The following is a 16867-nucleotide window of genomic DNA, read 5'->3' on the forward strand; positions in this document are numbered from 1 at the left end:
CACAAGAGGTCCTACAACCAGTAATTACGCAAATTATAATTTTGTGGGTTTGATTTTTATTACACAATGTTATTCCTTCACCGTGGTAGTCAATCGTGAACATTTGTTGAGTACGTATTTCATTAGAAAAATTGGTACCCGCCTACTGCGGGATTCGAACACCGGTGATACTGAAACTGCTAATTTTACGGTCTGAGTAGTCAATTAACGTATTTTAAGTCGATGGAGAACTGCCCTATCTGTGAAAATATTGAAACTGGTGGGCAGTTGCACTCGGGTTCCTAAATATTAGATGTATTAAGTATGACTTGGGCAACAATTATGTTATCAACTGCCTTTGCCGATTAATTATCAAAAATATAAATGGCCGCACTAATCTGTGCAAAGAGCAGTTTAAAAAAATAAAAACAGTTCTGCGTTTTGGTAACTAGCAACTCATAAAGTGAGAAAAAAAATGAAAAAATCGACAATGGAAGACGCAAAGCAAGGTACAAAATTAAATTTTACTTTGTGAATAGTGACACAATTGAAAAGAAATACAACGCACAACTTTATTAAAATTCATACAGCCCATATTAGTTCTAATAAAATTCAATGACTTACCGTATTCTAGTTACCATATCAGGATGCTCTAGTAAGCCCTCATGCTTCATCGCCAACGTAATATTTATTACATAGTGCCGACGGCGAACACTTGTCATTTCTCGCAGTAAAGACCCTTCTTTATACACTGTAAGATTTGAACAACGCTTTGTGAACAATGAAATATTGATCTTCTCTTTTTCACATGTTCAAATACGCTATCTAACATCGTCAACAAGTTTTGCACTACTTTATGATGTGAACTTGATTCCCTTTTACTAAAATAGTAGTGGTTTAATAAACTAGAATACGTTAATAAATAAATAACCCTATATTTCTGATCTAGTAAGATGCAATAATGTTAAAACAAACAATGTAAACTGGAAGAGATTTAGGTACATGATCACTGTGTTGGCCATTCACAATCTTAAAGTCAAGTTGTGGTTGTTTTGAAACTAGTTTTTTTCAACTATTTATTGATTTCGACAAAGCCATCAAAATTATTCAATCTTTAAATCATTCACACTTGCTTAAGTAAACTTTAATTGTGTATATATGCAAACTATAGTAAGGATAGTTGTAGTCTAGAGAGAAAATTAGATTATATGTCAACATTTAGTTAATTCTCCAAATATTCTAGAACTTCTCAAGTTTTTGCCTCATTTTCATATTCAATACAATGGTATTATAAGATCTTAATTTTTTTAGAAAAAACCCCAGGAGATATGTGCAATGGAACATCACAAACCAGAATGGTATTGGCCAAGCCTCGATTAGGAGGATTTGGATCACCTAGTTTTAGTTCCACTTCAAATAAAACAAATAATCCTTTTGGTAAGATTTATATAAAAAATGGACACTTGTAATATTTTGGACTGGCTGCAATTAATTATTATTTTGTTGGGCATTTCTTTCGGACATAATTTCTTGTTAATTTTTTTATAGATGAGTAGACAATGTTTAACTTAATAATTTTTAACTCTCGTTAGTTTTCCTGTTGTCTGTTTATTACTTGTATTTATTAATTTTAAACTAACCTATAACTAACTTACACTTACCTTAAAAAAATGTATACCCAACTTAATAATAAATTCAAATTAAAATCAAACATGGCTAGAGCCATTTCAACCAAATTTTGTTTTTGTTTTGATGCCAATATTTTCTTAGGTTCAGTGCTACGCCCTCCACAGTTGAAAGCGACAACTAATCTATTCCTTAAACCAAACCCAATTGAAGAATCAGGAAAGGAGAAAGACAAAGAAGCTTCTGAAAACAGACTCAATGAATCCAAAGAGAATATAGAGGTGCCACAGTTTGTGCCTTTAGGTGGAGCAAATGTGGCTTCTCGCAATGTAAATGTGGTGCCAGCAACCACACAAGCAACCAACAGTCCAGCCGCACCTAGTTTTGTGTTTGGTCAAAATCTTAGTGAAAGGGTAGTTATTAAAGAAAATGGGAATAATGGTGAAACCTCCGCGACAGAACATAGCTCTTCAAATGGGACAAGTGAATTACTTTTCACAAATGCTGCAGCTTCAGTTAAAGAAAATAATCAGGTGTGGTTCCTTTTCATTTGTGAATAGAGTATAATGGAGTTTTGTGATTTTGATCTTAGAAAGTAGTTTGATTTTATTGGCATCAGGCCTAGCAAGAGCAGTTAACAGCCCTTAGACATTATGAAGTAACAGAAAAATATATCCATGTTGTTGTTGGTTATCATACTCTTCAATTTGATGCATAACTGTAACAATGTAGAACAACAAGGGCAGTGGTATTGTTACTTTTAATCATGATGCATGCATTTTTTTTTTACTGCATTAATGGGTGGACGAGCTCACAGCCACTACCTGGTGTAAAGCGGCTACTGGAGCTCATAGACATCTACAACGTAAGTGTCGCCACTCACCTTGAGTTATGAGTTCTAAGGTCTCAGTATAGGTAAATTTAGTCATGATCCTCCTCCTCCTTCAGTCTATCGCTCATTCCTGAGCATCATGATGCGCCACCTGTGACCTTTTTTTGTAATTTTTAGCCACTTATGTCGGTCAGTGGCACAGTGAAGTGCGTGGCTTAGTCTTATGTCCAGATACTCAGACACTTGGTCATTCCATCTTTTTCGGCTACGACCTCTGGATCGTCTTCCATCCACTTTACCTGTCACTATGAGTCTCTCCAGGTTGTCAGAGGGTTTTCTTGCTATATGACCAAAGTATTGGAGCACTCTATATAGACAAATAATAATGATTCATAAATTGTACATATTTATTTTAACTGAACATTGTTCCTTTATTGTTATAAATATTTGTGAAGACAACTTTGGTACATAATTATCTGGACTGTAGCTTAAGTCATTGATTCTTTTATTTAAAAAAATGCCTCAGATAGCTGCAACATTGGAACTGTCAAAACATATTCTTTACTTTTTGACTACAGCTATCATGAATAGATGACGGAATGCCAGTTTAGTAAAGTTTTATTTTATTTGTTAAAATATAATATTTGATTGTTTAGAAAAACACATAAAATTTATGAATAGTAGCTAATGGGTTACTATTAGTATCGCAAAGTAAAGATTTTAAGATAAAGATATTATGTAATACATTTAGAAATGTATTTTTCAGGAATCTGAGTCTAGTAGGGCTGAAACAAGTAATCGTGATGCCTTAGTAGCAGCTGCTGCAGAATACGAAAGATCACATGCACGACCTCTACCACCTACTACAAACTGTACAATCACTGGGGAAGAGGACGAAACAAATGTTTTACAGGTTTTTAAAACTACTTATTTATTGTATTTATTTATGGATGCATTAGTACACAGTCTTGTACATATTGAATACCCTGTGTTCCGTGCTGGATGTCTTGTTGTTCTCTTCAATGAAACGATTTGGCTCTTATTTACAGGCTTATTAAAAGATGAAAACTGAAGAACAAATAATCATGAAGTGCAATATGAGTGTAGTAGATAATGTAATTGTTAAAGATGTATATGCGTTCGCGATCGCTCGATGAAGTGAAGCTCAGTGGTGGGCGAGAATAAAAATTTGTTTGGAGGGGGATTTAGAGATCCTTAACACCCTGTATTATCATTGAAATGTTTTATAAACAATGCTTAGAGAATGTATTGCAAGATGAAGCGTGACTTGAAATAATCCAAATTTTACTAAGACATAAAAATAAAAAGACCTGTTAATCATTTTTTTTTTATTGTCCTTGTAGGCAGACGAGCATACGGCCCACCTGATGGTGAGTGGTTACCGTCGCCCATGGTCTTCAGCAATGCCAGGGGGAGAGCCAAGCCGCTACCTACCATTAAACCTTACCTTAAATCAGTTAAGGTTTTTTATTTATTTATTGCTTAGGTGGCTGAATGAGCTCATAGCCGACCTGGTGTTAAGTGGTTACTGGAGCCCATAGACATTTACAACGTAAATGCGCCACCTACCTTGAGATATAAGTTCTAAGCTCTCAGTATAGTTACTGTCCCACCCTTCAAACCGAAACGCATTACTGCTTCACGGCAGAAATAGGCCAGACGGTGTTACCTACCCGCGCGGACTCGCAAGAGGTCCTACCACCAGTTAAGGTTTTACTTTATTAACATTTTAGTTGTAGTGTATGGTCCACTAAGAACGAATTCTAAAGGTTGTTGTACATTATCAGATCTCATGTCGGTTGTTCGCGTGGGAGGCGGGCAGCTGGCGGGAGCGCGGGCGCGGCGTGCTGCGGCTCAACGAGTGCGGCGGCGGCGGGGCGGGGGCGGCGGGGGGCGGGGGCGCGCGGCTCGTGGTGCGCGTGGCGGGCTCGCTGCGGGTCGTGCTCAACACCAAGCTGTGGCCCGACATGCTGGCCGACCAGGCCGGACCCAAGTCGCTGCGCATCACCGCGCTCGACGCACAACAGCAGATCAAACTGTTCCTAATTATGGTGATCACTCCTTAATGTACTTTTATGTAGTTTATAAAAGATGAATGTGTCTTCTATACTAATACTAGCTGACCCGGCAGACTTCGTAGTGCCTCAATCTTTAAATAAAAGACCTAAACTTTGGTATAAAATAAACTTAAAACAAACAAAAGGGATCCGTCCGACGGGAGACACATCAAAGGAAAACAAAATTGTTATTTTTATTTAATTCCGAGCATTTTCATATTTATCTACCTTCTGAACCTTCTCGCCGGCCAAATCGGTCCAGCCGTTCTCCAGTTTTAGCGAGACTAACGAACAGCAATTCATTTTTATCCATACTAATATTATAAAGCTGAAGAGTTTGTTTGTTTGAACGCGCTAATCTCAGGAACTACTGGTCCGATTTGAAAAATCTTTCAGTTACGGTAAGACCAATATAAGTGGAGCACCAATAAAGAATGTTTCAAAATCGGGGTTTAAATAGCTCCTTAACATTCTATTTCATTTTCTACGTAAGTGAAGTGGGAGTAAAATTTAGCGTTATGCCAAAGTAACTATTCCACGCGGACGGAATCGCGGGCAAAAGCTATCATCCTTAAAAGACGTATTATTTGCGAAGAATCATCCATGCAAATAAAAGAAAATGCAAATGTGCTTAGTACTGGCATGACACCGCTAAAAGACAAAACAGAAAGTGCGCGATGCTTACTCTGAGACCTAATTTATCCGTAAGCGTAATCGCAAAAAGATCTAAAGCAAGTGAAGAGTCGTTTTCATTTAATCAAAAAGACGTCAGAGCAGGCGAAATGACTATACTTGAGACCTTAGAACGTATATCTCAAAGTGGGTGGCGCATTTACGTTGTAGATGTCTATGGGCTCCAGTAACCACTTAACACCAGGTGGGCTGTGGCTCGTCCACCCATCTAAGCAATAATAAAAAATAATAAAAATGAATGCTATGTATTAAATTTGCAGGGTTCCCCGGCCGACATAGTTCAGTTGACGAGAGCTATAAAAGCTCGAGTGCAAACGAGCAAGAAGCCGGCGGGCGGCGCGCGCGGACACATCGCGCCCTCGCAGTCGGCCGCCGCGCGCCTCGACGCCGACGCGGACGACTGCGGCGACCGGCTGGCGGCGGGGCCCGGCGCGCCCGAGTACCAGTCCAACGTCGACGGCATGAGGGACGACAACGAAACCAAACCCCTGAAAAGGAAAGAGCCAGTCGACGACGAAACCTCGCCGAAGAGACAGTGCCCCGAAATAGTAATAGATTGATGTCGCGCGTGACGCTCGCGCTGACACGGCGGTATACGAACTTAGTGCTGACAAGCGGACAATGCATTCGACTTTACGAGCTCTGGGTTCAAACAAATCTTGTATATTATGTGACTAATAGATTGTGTAGTAATATTTATAAATACATAATTAAATTATAACGATGCAACATTGTTGGTTATTACTGATGCAATGGCCATATTTAGAGACCACACTGGCATTTAAACTTAGTACAAACTTGTGGTATTTTGTGGGTTGAGCTCGAAATTTTCATTTTCACATTCCAAAGGTTGCACGGAGGGCCACGCGGCCCTCGCGCTCGGCCAGAGCTGGAAACCAAATAAAACACTGAAATGATTATTTTCGTATAGAATATAACAAATAAATAATTTCTTAAAAGTTTGGGCTTATATTCATTATGATTGATCCAGAGTATGTATGTTGTTCCTTATTATTCCTTAACCAAATGTGCTGTAAATAATCAAGAGATAAAATAATAATCATTTCGGACAGTGAATTTCCTCGAGAAAAAGAAGGTCCAAATTGTTGTAACGGTCATACCGACATTGGAAATCAGACGCCACGGTCCATTGAAACATGATGAGGCGAGCTGGATTCATAAATCAATCATTATTATTATTTAAGGTATATTTTTGAAATGTTATGAATAAAAAAGCTTTTTATAAAACAGTTTTATAATTTTAAAATATTGTTATATAGAAGGCCGTGTGTCTCCGACCCTAGATACCAGTGTAGAGCTCCAGGCTGAGGAATCTCATCTGTGTGATGTGTATGATTATTATTATTATTGTGGACTCAATAGTGCTTCAATAATCAAGTTATCCCAACCGTTTTAGTCTAAATGCTCGATTTCCTTCCTATAGAACCAAAAGGACGTTAGGACTTTACAAACAAAACCCACAAACTCTTAATAGCTGAATTGTAACTGAACAGGAGGAAATACTAATCGCATTGTGAATTCCATTACCAACCCTGAGACAATATCGCAGTTTTAACTGTATGACCGTTGTCACAGCCTTCGAATGTGCGACTGTTTTGAGGCAGTTATTTTTTTTATTGCTTAGATGGGTGAACGAGCTCACAGCCACTTCGATAAAGCGGCACGACACGAGAACCCTCTTATCGTGGCCGCCAGTAACTACATTCCCGATCCCGCAGAAAGAATGGAAAGAAGTCGACGTCGCCCCAAACACATCATTTCGGATCCTCCCGATCCACTAACGGTGCTTTTAGGTACCTCAAGCACCGGTCACCATTCTCGTCGAACTCGTCGCTTGCGACGAAGGGCTCGAGTAAATTAACCCATAGACACAGCCATCCGAGTCCGGTTTGAATCCGTGGGATATCGATCGTAGGCCCGGATTGCCGCGTTTCTGGTTCTTACGAGGTCCCTAAGATCGGGGGAAAGTCTAATGCGGTGTAAGCAGTCCTCCACATCGACTTGTTTTGAAGATCTTATGATCGCCGTCGAGACATGATCAGTGAAGATGTTTATGGATTCGACTATGTCCTCGGGGGATGGAGTTGAATCCGGGCCGCAGGGGAGGATTGGTGGAGCAGTGTCAGCTAAGCACGTGCCCAGTTTCTTCCAATCCACCATGGTCCTCGTATCTGGTTCGCGGTTAAGTGGGCGACCGAGCTGCATGACGACAGTTCGGTGGTCTGAGTCGAGTTCTGACATTGCCTCGATGGAGCGCAAGCGCAGAGTTACGTTCCTCAGCAGTGCCAGATCTATTGTGCTCGGACGACGCGCGGCGTTGTACGGATAGCACGTGGGGGTCGGGGGCCGAATGTTGTTGTTCGGAACTTGTATATATGCGAGCTTATCTTGAAAATGTCGTAAGCGAGATTCAGGCATCTGTCAAATATCTTGTGTTTTGTGATGGCTACCGCCACACAAAAACGTTCAAAATTTCACCAGTCGATATGAAAAAAAAATTTAACTGATCGCTTTAAATTTTCGCGACTATCTTTAATACATTATAGGTATAATAAGCAACCCAGGAGCGATGGTTAGATCAATATTAAGTGATCATAGATATGGCCAATAAGAAAAAATATTTTTTACTGTTTTTTTCCTATTCGAACATTATTTCTCACTATCCAGTTTGTTTAAAGCCTATAATTATCCAATTAAGAATTTAAAAGGGAACGATTAAACATGTTTGTGATAGCAATTTCATGCTATTGATTGACATTTTAACGCGGACGCTTAAAATTATACTGATTTTTTTAATTGCTGGTTAGATTTCAATTATATTCTCGTCGTTAAACTGGTAGAATCAGTAATGATCGACAAGAATCATGGAACCGAAGACGTATACAACATTAGAAGCCTTCAAGCCACATTTCAATGCGTTGGCTAGGGGCGGCTATCTCAAAATAATGAAGCCGACATCGTTTAAGAAACCCTATTTTAACGCTTTCTGCCGTGTACTCGTGTGGTTTTTTGTTGTGCTATATAATTTACAACATTTAATCTTGGTTATTCAGGTAATTCGGTGGATACATAAGTTGCGTCAGAAATTTCTTTGTAACAAAAGTCAAATACCAAAACCTTTCGTTGGTATTAACTACCAAGCATATTATTCCATCCATCTGCATATTATTAAAATGAAGCTGGATTCCATTTCACATTGAAAGTTATCATCGCGAAAATTTACGTCCAGAATATATAAATAGTATAAATTATGCACCTGTTGTCAAATGGCTACTGGAGCTAAAGACACTGCGATATGAACGAATGCCAGTATCAATACTTAGTCTGGCCATAAATACTGTTACATCAAAAAAATAAAAATAATTCTATTGCAAATAACATTTATTACTTTTACAGTGTCTTAGTTTAATACATAAATATAAAACTCCTCCATTGGCTGCAATACAGTCCTTTAAACGTTGAGGCCAGTTATCAATAGAAGCACGCACTCTTTCCATGGGAAAAAATTTCACTGCCAATCGTACGGATTGTTTTAGGGACTCCAAATTATAATGGAGTTTAGAGCAAGCCGTACTCTCTAAAACTGACCATAAATCATAATCCAGCGGATTAAGATTGGGACTAGACGACGGCCAGTCTTCAGCTCTGATGAAGTCCGAAACGTTCGTTTCCAACCAAGACTGCGTAGACCGAGCTTTATGACCTGGCGCCGTGTCTTGCTGGAAGGACCAATCTTGATTATTGAACATGGTGTTGTTAAGGGGCTTTACTACCTTCTCAAGAATGGTATCTTGACACAATTGTGCCGATGTTTTGATACTTTTTTCACAAAAGTATGGCTCAGTCACTCCTTCATAGCTAATACCCCACCAAACCATCACTGAAGTCGGATAGTGCCCACGTTGCACTCTGTCGCCTAATTGGGGAGCTTCCTAAGAGCTTTGAGCATAAATACGGTCATTTTGTTTGTTAAAATGTTGCTCAATTGTAAAAAATTTCTCATCCGTAAACAACATTTTTCTATGACCTCCCTTTGCGTACCGCTTCAGTAGTTGTTTCGATTTTACCACCCTATTCTCTTTTAAATTATCAGTTAAGAAATGACCAGTACGTCTCTTATAGGCTGCAAGTCCTAAGTCATCTTTTAAAATACGCGACATGGTTCTAGGTGCTATCTTCATCTCCCGAGATAAAATCTTTTGCTTTCGGACAGGATTTCTTCGAATTCTTTCCCTTACTGCTTTGACCACCTTTTTCGTACGAACACTACGTGGACGGCCAGATCTTTTTTTGTCACAAACAGAGGAGGTCTCATTGCACCTATTAATAGCCCGGTACCCAAACATTTTACTAATACCAAGCGTATGGAGAGTTTTCAAAATTGCATTTGGCTCCATACCTACTTTGTGTAATGCAATCACAGCAATTCGGTTCTCTTTATCACCCCACTCCATTTTAATATCGCAAAATATTGTACAATGTATTGGCGGCAAAATGAGAAAACTCAATGAGCAATCATAATATAAAAATGACAGATTCCAAATTCAAATGTAATATTTTGTTTATTTTTAATTGTAACAGTATTTAAGGCCAGTCTAAGTATATTGTGTGCGTTATAAAGTTTTCTTCTATATTTACGAATATCTTCATACTCCTAATTTGTCAGGTCCAATGAAATTATCGCATTTCTTCAACTTTAAATTAGGCTAAAAATAAATGCCCCTCTAAAAACCTTTAAGGCCCGACAATACGGTCAAATTAAAACTAGGTACTTTTACGGTTTAGTCTTGCATTTCTTTATTATTACCTATATTATTTCCGACCCATCGAACCCTTTACAGTTTTCGTGGCCTTCACAGACATTTGTAAAGTTTTCATGAAAACAGTAAAGAAAAGCTTGTATGTATACAACTCGTGAAAACTGAAGTACCATTATATTATAACACGGTCAAATAAATTGAAGTCAGCTCCCAATTAGTGACCACGATTTTCGTAATGAATCTAATAAATTAAAGTGGCCAGTAATTTTCTGTTTTCTCAGCGTAGGTATATTTACTTTGCCGAGAGTAGGAGTTTCTAGAAATTTGTCAATAAGCGGAGAAGATGTTTCCGAGCTATGCCTCTTACTCTGCCTGTTAGTCTGAAATGGAATAGATAGATAGATCTACATTTCATCGATGTCGCAACTGCCGACAAAATTATAAATATCACGTTTCGAAATTGCAGATACATTGGTGGTGAGTACCGTGGTAGGATTACTTTCAACATTTGATGTCTATGAGTCACGGCAACTACTCACACCACTTTTTTTTTCAATGTAAACTGTTAAACTTCTAATTACAAATTCAGCAACCCGGCTTATCTTAGGATAGGATTATATAGGGGCATATTATGTTGATATTTAAAAAATTCATCGTGTTCTTCGTGTCTTTCAAACTAAAATATTATCTGATTCACCCGTCAAAATAAATAAACTATCATGAAATAGATATTACTAAGAGCTTTTGGAAGGATTGAATTGTTAGAATACGATTTTTTTGTTATACACACCTGATATATAGATAAAAACCTAAATAAATGTAACTTAAAGCTAATAAATAAAACCTAATAAATATCTACACAAGTAGTTTCGAAGCAGGTACGACGCAGCACTGAAAGAATAGTCGACATCTTATTTATTTTGCTTACGACATTGAACACTTTTGGAAAACAACTAGCATTCAATCTTAGAGTTCATCGCATTGATAAAATTATTGACGTAATGAATGGTGAGTATAGCCAGATACAATTTTATTATGTTTAATTAGTTGTTGTCTTTCCACGTTGTGTAGAATGAAGAGCTCACGCCCCCTTAGTGTTCAATCTGTTTTTCAGCGATTACCTCCGCCTACGAATACCACAATTTAAATGCCATGACCATCTAGACACATATGGACTGTCTCATTTATACTACTCTAACTTTGAAATCTTATCCCTGTAAAAGCACTCACACGCATAAAATTGAACATAAAAAAAATCGGTATTGGATAAAACATAAACTGCAATTAATGTCTGATTCTCAGGGGTCTACTTTGCTGCAACCAATCGATATCATGTGGGCATTATGAAGGAAAACGCACTGGCCATGTATAGAATACTGAGACTATATCACGTAGCCATATTTACTTGCGGAATACTTTGGACTATTTTTCCACTCGTAAATCGTGCTTTGGGGGAAAACGTACAATTCACAGCGTATTTTCCATTTGATACAGCTGAGTCACCCACGTACGTGTTGATGGACAATTTTATTTATTTATTTATTGTTAATATAGATGTAGAAACACAATCATAATTTGTAGCTGTGCTTGAACTAGGTGATAAAACCTGTAGGTATCTCAAACAGCAATGCTTCTCGTACAAAGAATACAGCTTTACTTCAGATACACAAAAATAGAAAATTACTAGACAAAAATTAAACTGAAATTCATCTATACTAATATTATAAAGAGGAAAGATTTGTTTGTTTGTTTGTTTCGAATAGGCTTCCAAACTACTGAACCGATTTGAAAAATTCTTTCACTGTTTAGTAGCTCCAGTATTTCCGAGTGACATAGGCTATCTTATTTTCTGAAAAAAGTTAGGGATCCTTACTAAAACTCCAATAATGTAACCCAAAGTGTAAAAAAATCACCTAAAATATTCTTTACATCGCATGCCCTGCGAAAACTATTGATGAAAGAATAAAGTAATCTATACTTCTATACTATGATTATAAAGAGGAAAGATTTGTTTGTTTGTTTGTTTTGAATAGGCTTTGAAGCTACTGAACCGATTTGAAAAATTCTTTCACTGTTTAGGAGCTACAGTATTTTCGAGTGACATAGGCTATAATACTTTTTGAAAAAAGTTAGGGATCCTTACTAAAACTCCAATAATGTAACCCAAGGTGTAAAAAAATCACCTAAAATATTCTTTACATCGCATGCCTTGCGAAAACTATTTACGATAGAATAAAGTAATCTATACTTCTATACTAATATTATAAAGAGGAAAGATTTGTTTGTTTGTTTGTTTCGAATAGGCTCCGAAACTACTGGACCGATTTGAAAAATTATTTTTCCATTAGAAGCCGACATTGTCCCTGATGAACATAGGCTACTTTTTTTAATTATTTTTTTATTTTATTTTTTGGTTTCATGTGTGTTTTAATGTTTCCGAAGCGAAGCGAGGGCGGGTCGCTAGTAGATTGCATAAAAGTGACAATAAAATTGACTAAAATCTCTAACAGCTGTCCTTTCTCAAATTTGTTCTTTCGTATTACAAGCAAGCGGTTCTTAAACTTCATAATAACATTGTTATTAATAAATAAAAAAAAAAAAACTCGTATCCCTTAATACAAATTTATCAATACAAATACTAAGTCATTTAGAAAATTATACATGAAAAAATATTAAGCATTATTTTTAAGATTGTGCTGATCACATATTTATTTTTCAGATTCGAAATTGTTTTGGCATATATGTCAATACTTATTACGTTACAAGCTTATGGCAACGTGACGATGGATTGCACGATTGTAGCGTTTTACTCTCAAGCGAAAACACAAATCAAAATGCTCAGATACGATCTGGAACAACTCGGGAAAATTGATAACATTGAAACAAAATTTACGGAAAATATTTTTGAACGTTCCAGTCACATATGGGAAGTGTTGAAGGATGAAAAGATAAAAATACATTCAAAGCTTGTTTTCTGTGTTGAACACTATCGACAAATTGTTTGGTAACCAGAATTCTCATTATTTTTTGTTGCCTTTGTAGGCAGACGAGTTTGCGACCCACCTGATGGTGTGAATTATGTTTTTCCAAACACTTGAAATACAACATCAACGGAAAACGATATTAAATTACTAAGCTCACTATTACTGGTGGTAGGACCTCTTGCGAGTCCGCGCAGATAGGTACCACCACCCCGCCTATTTCTGCCTTGAAGCAGTAATGCGTTTCGGTTTGAAGGGTGGGGCAGCCGTTGTAACTATACTGAGATCTTAGAACTTATATTTCAAGGTGGGTGGCGCATTTACGTTGTAGATGTCTATGGGCTCTAGTAACCATTTAACACCAGATGGGCTGTGCGCTCGTCCACACATCTAAGCAATAAAAAAAAAGCTCAGCATAAATACCATTAACGTGATATGTAGTGAGTCCGCAATGTACTGAGTACAAAACTCTGATGCCAATTACAGTTCGTTCCAAGAATAAGCAGCGCCCACATTGGAGAAACTATCGTGATTTTAACTACCGTACATGAGCTGATTCATTAACAACTGTGTAAACAACAGCCATCAATTTTAACTTCATCGAATAAAGTTTTAAATCCTTTTTTTATAGTTATTTTTAAATGTTGCAGGTTCGTGAAAGAGGTAGAATCTATATTCGGCGAAGCTATGACTGTACAGTTTTTCGTAATGGCGTGGGTCATTTGTATGACTGTATATAAAATCGTTGGAGTAAGTATGTACTGGACATTGTCTTATTAAATTAAATTCTCATTATACGTATTTATAATTCTAATATCCTAATATTAACAACTACAAATTCTAAGGGGCTCGGCGATGATTTTCACATTACGAAGTCTATGGGCGACGATGCCTAGTCGCCATATCACGAAGGCTGTACTCTCTTATGGCAAACAAGAACAAGCAAAAAAAAACAAAGTTAACAATTTTTGTCATGTCAGCGCACGAATGAAGTAGGCTTATTGTATTCTGTGCTATGTATGTACGTACTATAACGTGTAAAAATGAGTAATGGAAAAGAAATAAGGCCGCTCTCGCTAGCCCACGCTGGCTATGAGTGAGTAGGGAATTTCAGGATATGTGTACCCATGTCAGCTGGTTTCTGCCAGCCAGGTTTAGATAGTTTATTTGGTTCAGGAGGAAATCACCAGCCCTCCTTCTAGGCGTTAGGGCGTCGTTGGAGTCGAACCGTTTACAATAACATCCAATCACTTAACAATCTTTTTTATTGTATTAAATCAACAGAAATTTTGGGACAGCCTTTTCAAATGCATGTTTGTATTTTTCAGCTAAGCATATATTCAGCCGAGTTTGTTTCTATGGGAGTATACTTGGGGTGTATGTTGGCGCAGCTTTTTATTTACTGTTATTACGGAACTCAGCTTAAAGTTGAGGTACGAGAATATCCTCTAATAATTTTTTTTTTTTTTTTATATCTTGAGCGTCCATGATATTTTACTTATTGGAGTTGAAATACGATTTTGGTGTTTCAAAGGGGGAGCTCGACTCAAATGTCCTCTCGTTTGAGATGCAAGTTTGAGATGCAATGCAATGCAATAACACACCCCAACCACCCCATTCAATCAGTTGATACCCGTGGCCAAGCACCATAGAGTCATCCTGGATAACTCGATGACCTTTCGTCTTCACATAAAATTAGTCCGGTTGGTGCCTCCATTATTTTCAGTAAGCCCCTAAGCGGACTAAACTATCCTTTTCTAATACGGTGACCCTTTACAAAAGTTCAATATGTTTTTTTTTTATTGCTTTGATGGGTGGATGAGCTCACAGCCCACCTGGTGTTAAGTGGTTACTGGAGCCCATAGACATCTATAACGTAAATGCGCCACCAACCTTGAGATATAAGTTCTAAGGTCTAGTATAGTTACAACTGGCTGCCCCACCCTTCAAACCCAAACGCATTACTGCTTCATGGCAGAAATAGGCAGGTACCTACCCGTGCGGACTCACAAGAGGTCCTACCACCGGTAAACGATCACGCCGATGACAACGACGAGATTTCCTCCAAACTCTTCAATTTTCTATAGGTTGGTTGTGAGACCACAATAGTACGTGAATAATGTGGTTCTTCACGACGATGTAAAGCTTGAATTCATCCGTATGTGTTAGAAGACAGCCTTGGAACGCTTTTTCATGAGAAGAATGTGACCCCACAACCCTTATACCGTAGCCATCGCTTCGTTAGCAGTAACCAAATCACAGGACACCATACTCGTACTCTAAGCCAATAGCTTCAGCCCGCTGAGTTTCTCACCATTCTCGCGATGATATTCATTGATAGGTATGCATATTCTTAAAGCGAGTGTTTGTAAACCCCTCCTTCTTTAGATTAGGTTGTCGAGCTCCTTACTAGCTCTGAGGCGAAGCTGAAAAGGCCACCGGGCCACTGACAATGCTTCCAACAAAAAAATAACATATTTTAATTTCAATCATGGCTTAATTTAGTCAGAAGACTTACTTAAACTGATATTACTTCGTTTTCAATTTTTTTTTCTTTTAATCTCATTTACTTCAAAGGGCAATTAGAAAAAAATAACTTTTTTGTACATCATCAGAGCGAGTCTGTGAACACTTCGTTGTACTGCAGCAATTGGTTGTCATCATTACCAAAGGTCCGACGGCAGATGGTGATCATGATGCAGTACAGCTCCAAGCCTCTAACACCGCGTACTGCCTACGTCATTCCTATGTCATTAGAAACTTATATTTCAGTGAGTATCGTTACTTAAATTAAGTTTTTTTTTATTAGTGATATAAGTAATTTAAATTTGATTTTCAATTAATTTTAATACCTTTTTTTCAGGTTGTGAAATCGTCATATAGTCTTTTCACGTTATTGAATCAAAAGCACTAAGTAACGACTCTAAGGTTTTGTGACTGTGATAGTTACTTACGCAGTACGGCCACAGCCTAATTAATTCAGCGAATAAAAAGCAATAAAAAAAATAAAAATTTATTTTAACAAATTCCGTTATGTGCTATCAATATTTTAGGCAAAAATAATAACTGCTAGTTTGATTAATATTTGTTTATTTGGAGCAACAAAAAAAAACAGTTCGAATGGTTCGCGTGGGCAACTGGCTTTTGATCGGAGATTGCTCGTAAAATTGGCCGGGTTGATTGATTTTCTACAACCATTTCATGGTATCCAAGCTCAAAGATCAAAGATTTGATTTAATAATGAACCATCTTATGGCACTGGATAGGTAGATCTGCTTTCGGCCTATACCTGATATGTAATGAATGAAATTATTACTGTATTAACTTTAAAACCTATGTATATAAATTATTGCTTTGTGGCAATAATAGACTATTTTTTCAAAATCGACCTTACCATCAATAAATAGAGTAAATTCTGAACGCAGTATGTTGAACTAGTAATATTGTAGTAGTAGTAAAACACAGTATGTGAAGCACTTCTTACTGGTGATAGGACCTCTTGTGAGTCCGCGCGGGTAGGTACCACCACCCTGCCTATTTCTGCCGTGAAGCAGTAATGCTTTTCGGTTTGAAGGGCGGGGCAGCCGTTGTAACTATACTGAGACCTTAGAACTTATATCTCAAGGGGGGTTGCGCATTTACGTTGTAAATGTTTATGGGCCCGGTAACCACTTAACACCAGGTGGGCTGTGAGCTCGTCCTCCTATCTAAGCAATAAATAAATAAAAAAGCGCGCTGAACACTGTTGCCTATTCGCCTTATTAACACACACAACAACAGCTTAGTACGCTCATGGGATGGGTTGGGTTGGTGCTATTCTAGGCTTAAACGATAAAATTATAGTCTTTAAGTTCTCGGAATAGAAGCAGAGCTCTGTATAAGAATTTGGTTTCGTAA

General features: G+C 37.7%; 4 protein-coding genes across 4 annotated transcripts in view; 2 read left to right on the forward strand and 2 right to left on the reverse strand.

Moving 5' to 3' along the window:
• The window catches only part of Keap1 (kelch like ECH associated protein 1), a 33626-nt gene extending 32925 nt beyond the window's left edge, over positions 1 to 701 (reverse strand). Inside the window, exon 1 of the mRNA XM_089736623.1 lies at positions 604 to 701. The gene's annotated coding sequence lies outside the window, so the exon portion shown is untranslated. The remainder of the gene's footprint in view (positions 1 to 603) is intronic.
• aux (cyclin-G-associated kinase) overlaps positions 1 to 16867 on the reverse strand; it is a 348262-nt gene that overhangs the window by 240141 nt on the left and 91254 nt on the right. The gene's annotated exons all lie outside the window — the stretch shown is intronic.
• Positions 334 to 6167, forward strand: RanBP3 (ran-binding protein 3). Its single transcript, XM_028178233.2, has 6 exons — positions 334 to 488; positions 1291 to 1416; positions 1750 to 2138; positions 3204 to 3350; positions 4246 to 4509; positions 5469 to 6167. The coding sequence occupies exons 1-6, from the start codon at positions 455 to 457 to the stop codon at positions 5766 to 5768; spliced, it is 1260 nt and encodes a 419-aa protein (XP_028034034.2). The 5' UTR covers positions 334 to 454; the 3' UTR covers positions 5769 to 6167.
• Positions 8029 to 16297, forward strand: LOC114245918 (4-vinylanisole receptor). Its single transcript, XM_089736627.1, has 8 exons — positions 8029 to 8282; positions 10868 to 10997; positions 11292 to 11496; positions 12709 to 12993; positions 13621 to 13720; positions 14299 to 14403; positions 15586 to 15741; positions 15834 to 16297. The coding sequence occupies exons 1-8, from the start codon at positions 8094 to 8096 to the stop codon at positions 15882 to 15884; spliced, it is 1221 nt and encodes a 406-aa protein (XP_089592753.1). The 5' UTR covers positions 8029 to 8093; the 3' UTR covers positions 15885 to 16297.

The sequence above is a fragment of the Bombyx mandarina genome, chromosome 22 (genome assembly GCF_030267445.1).
Source record: "Bombyx mandarina strain Sakado chromosome 22, ASM3026744v2".
NCBI classification, from domain to species: domain Eukaryota; kingdom Metazoa; phylum Arthropoda; class Insecta; order Lepidoptera; family Bombycidae; genus Bombyx; species Bombyx mandarina.

Coding starts and splice junctions, on each gene's coding strand:
- LOC114245918 (XM_089736627.1), top strand. CDS start 8,094: ATGGAACCGAAGACGTATACAACATTAGAAGCCTTCAAGCCACATTTC. Junction 10,998..11,291: donor AATTATTGACGTAATGAATG/GTGAGTATAGCC, acceptor TCTGATTCTCAG/GGGTCTACTTTGCTGCAACC. Junction 15,742..15,833: donor CATTAGAAACTTATATTTCA/GTGAGTATCGTT, acceptor CCTTTTTTTCAG/GTTGTGAAATCGTCATATAG.
- RanBP3 (XM_028178233.2), top strand. CDS start 455: ATGAAAAAATCGACAATGGAAGACGCAAAGCAAG. Junction 1,417..1,749: donor TAAAACAAATAATCCTTTTG/GTAAGATTTATA, acceptor ATATTTTCTTAG/GTTCAGTGCTACGCCCTCCA. Junction 3,351..4,245: donor ACGAAACAAATGTTTTACAG/GTTTTTAAAACT, acceptor GTACATTATCAG/ATCTCATGTCGGTTGTTCGC.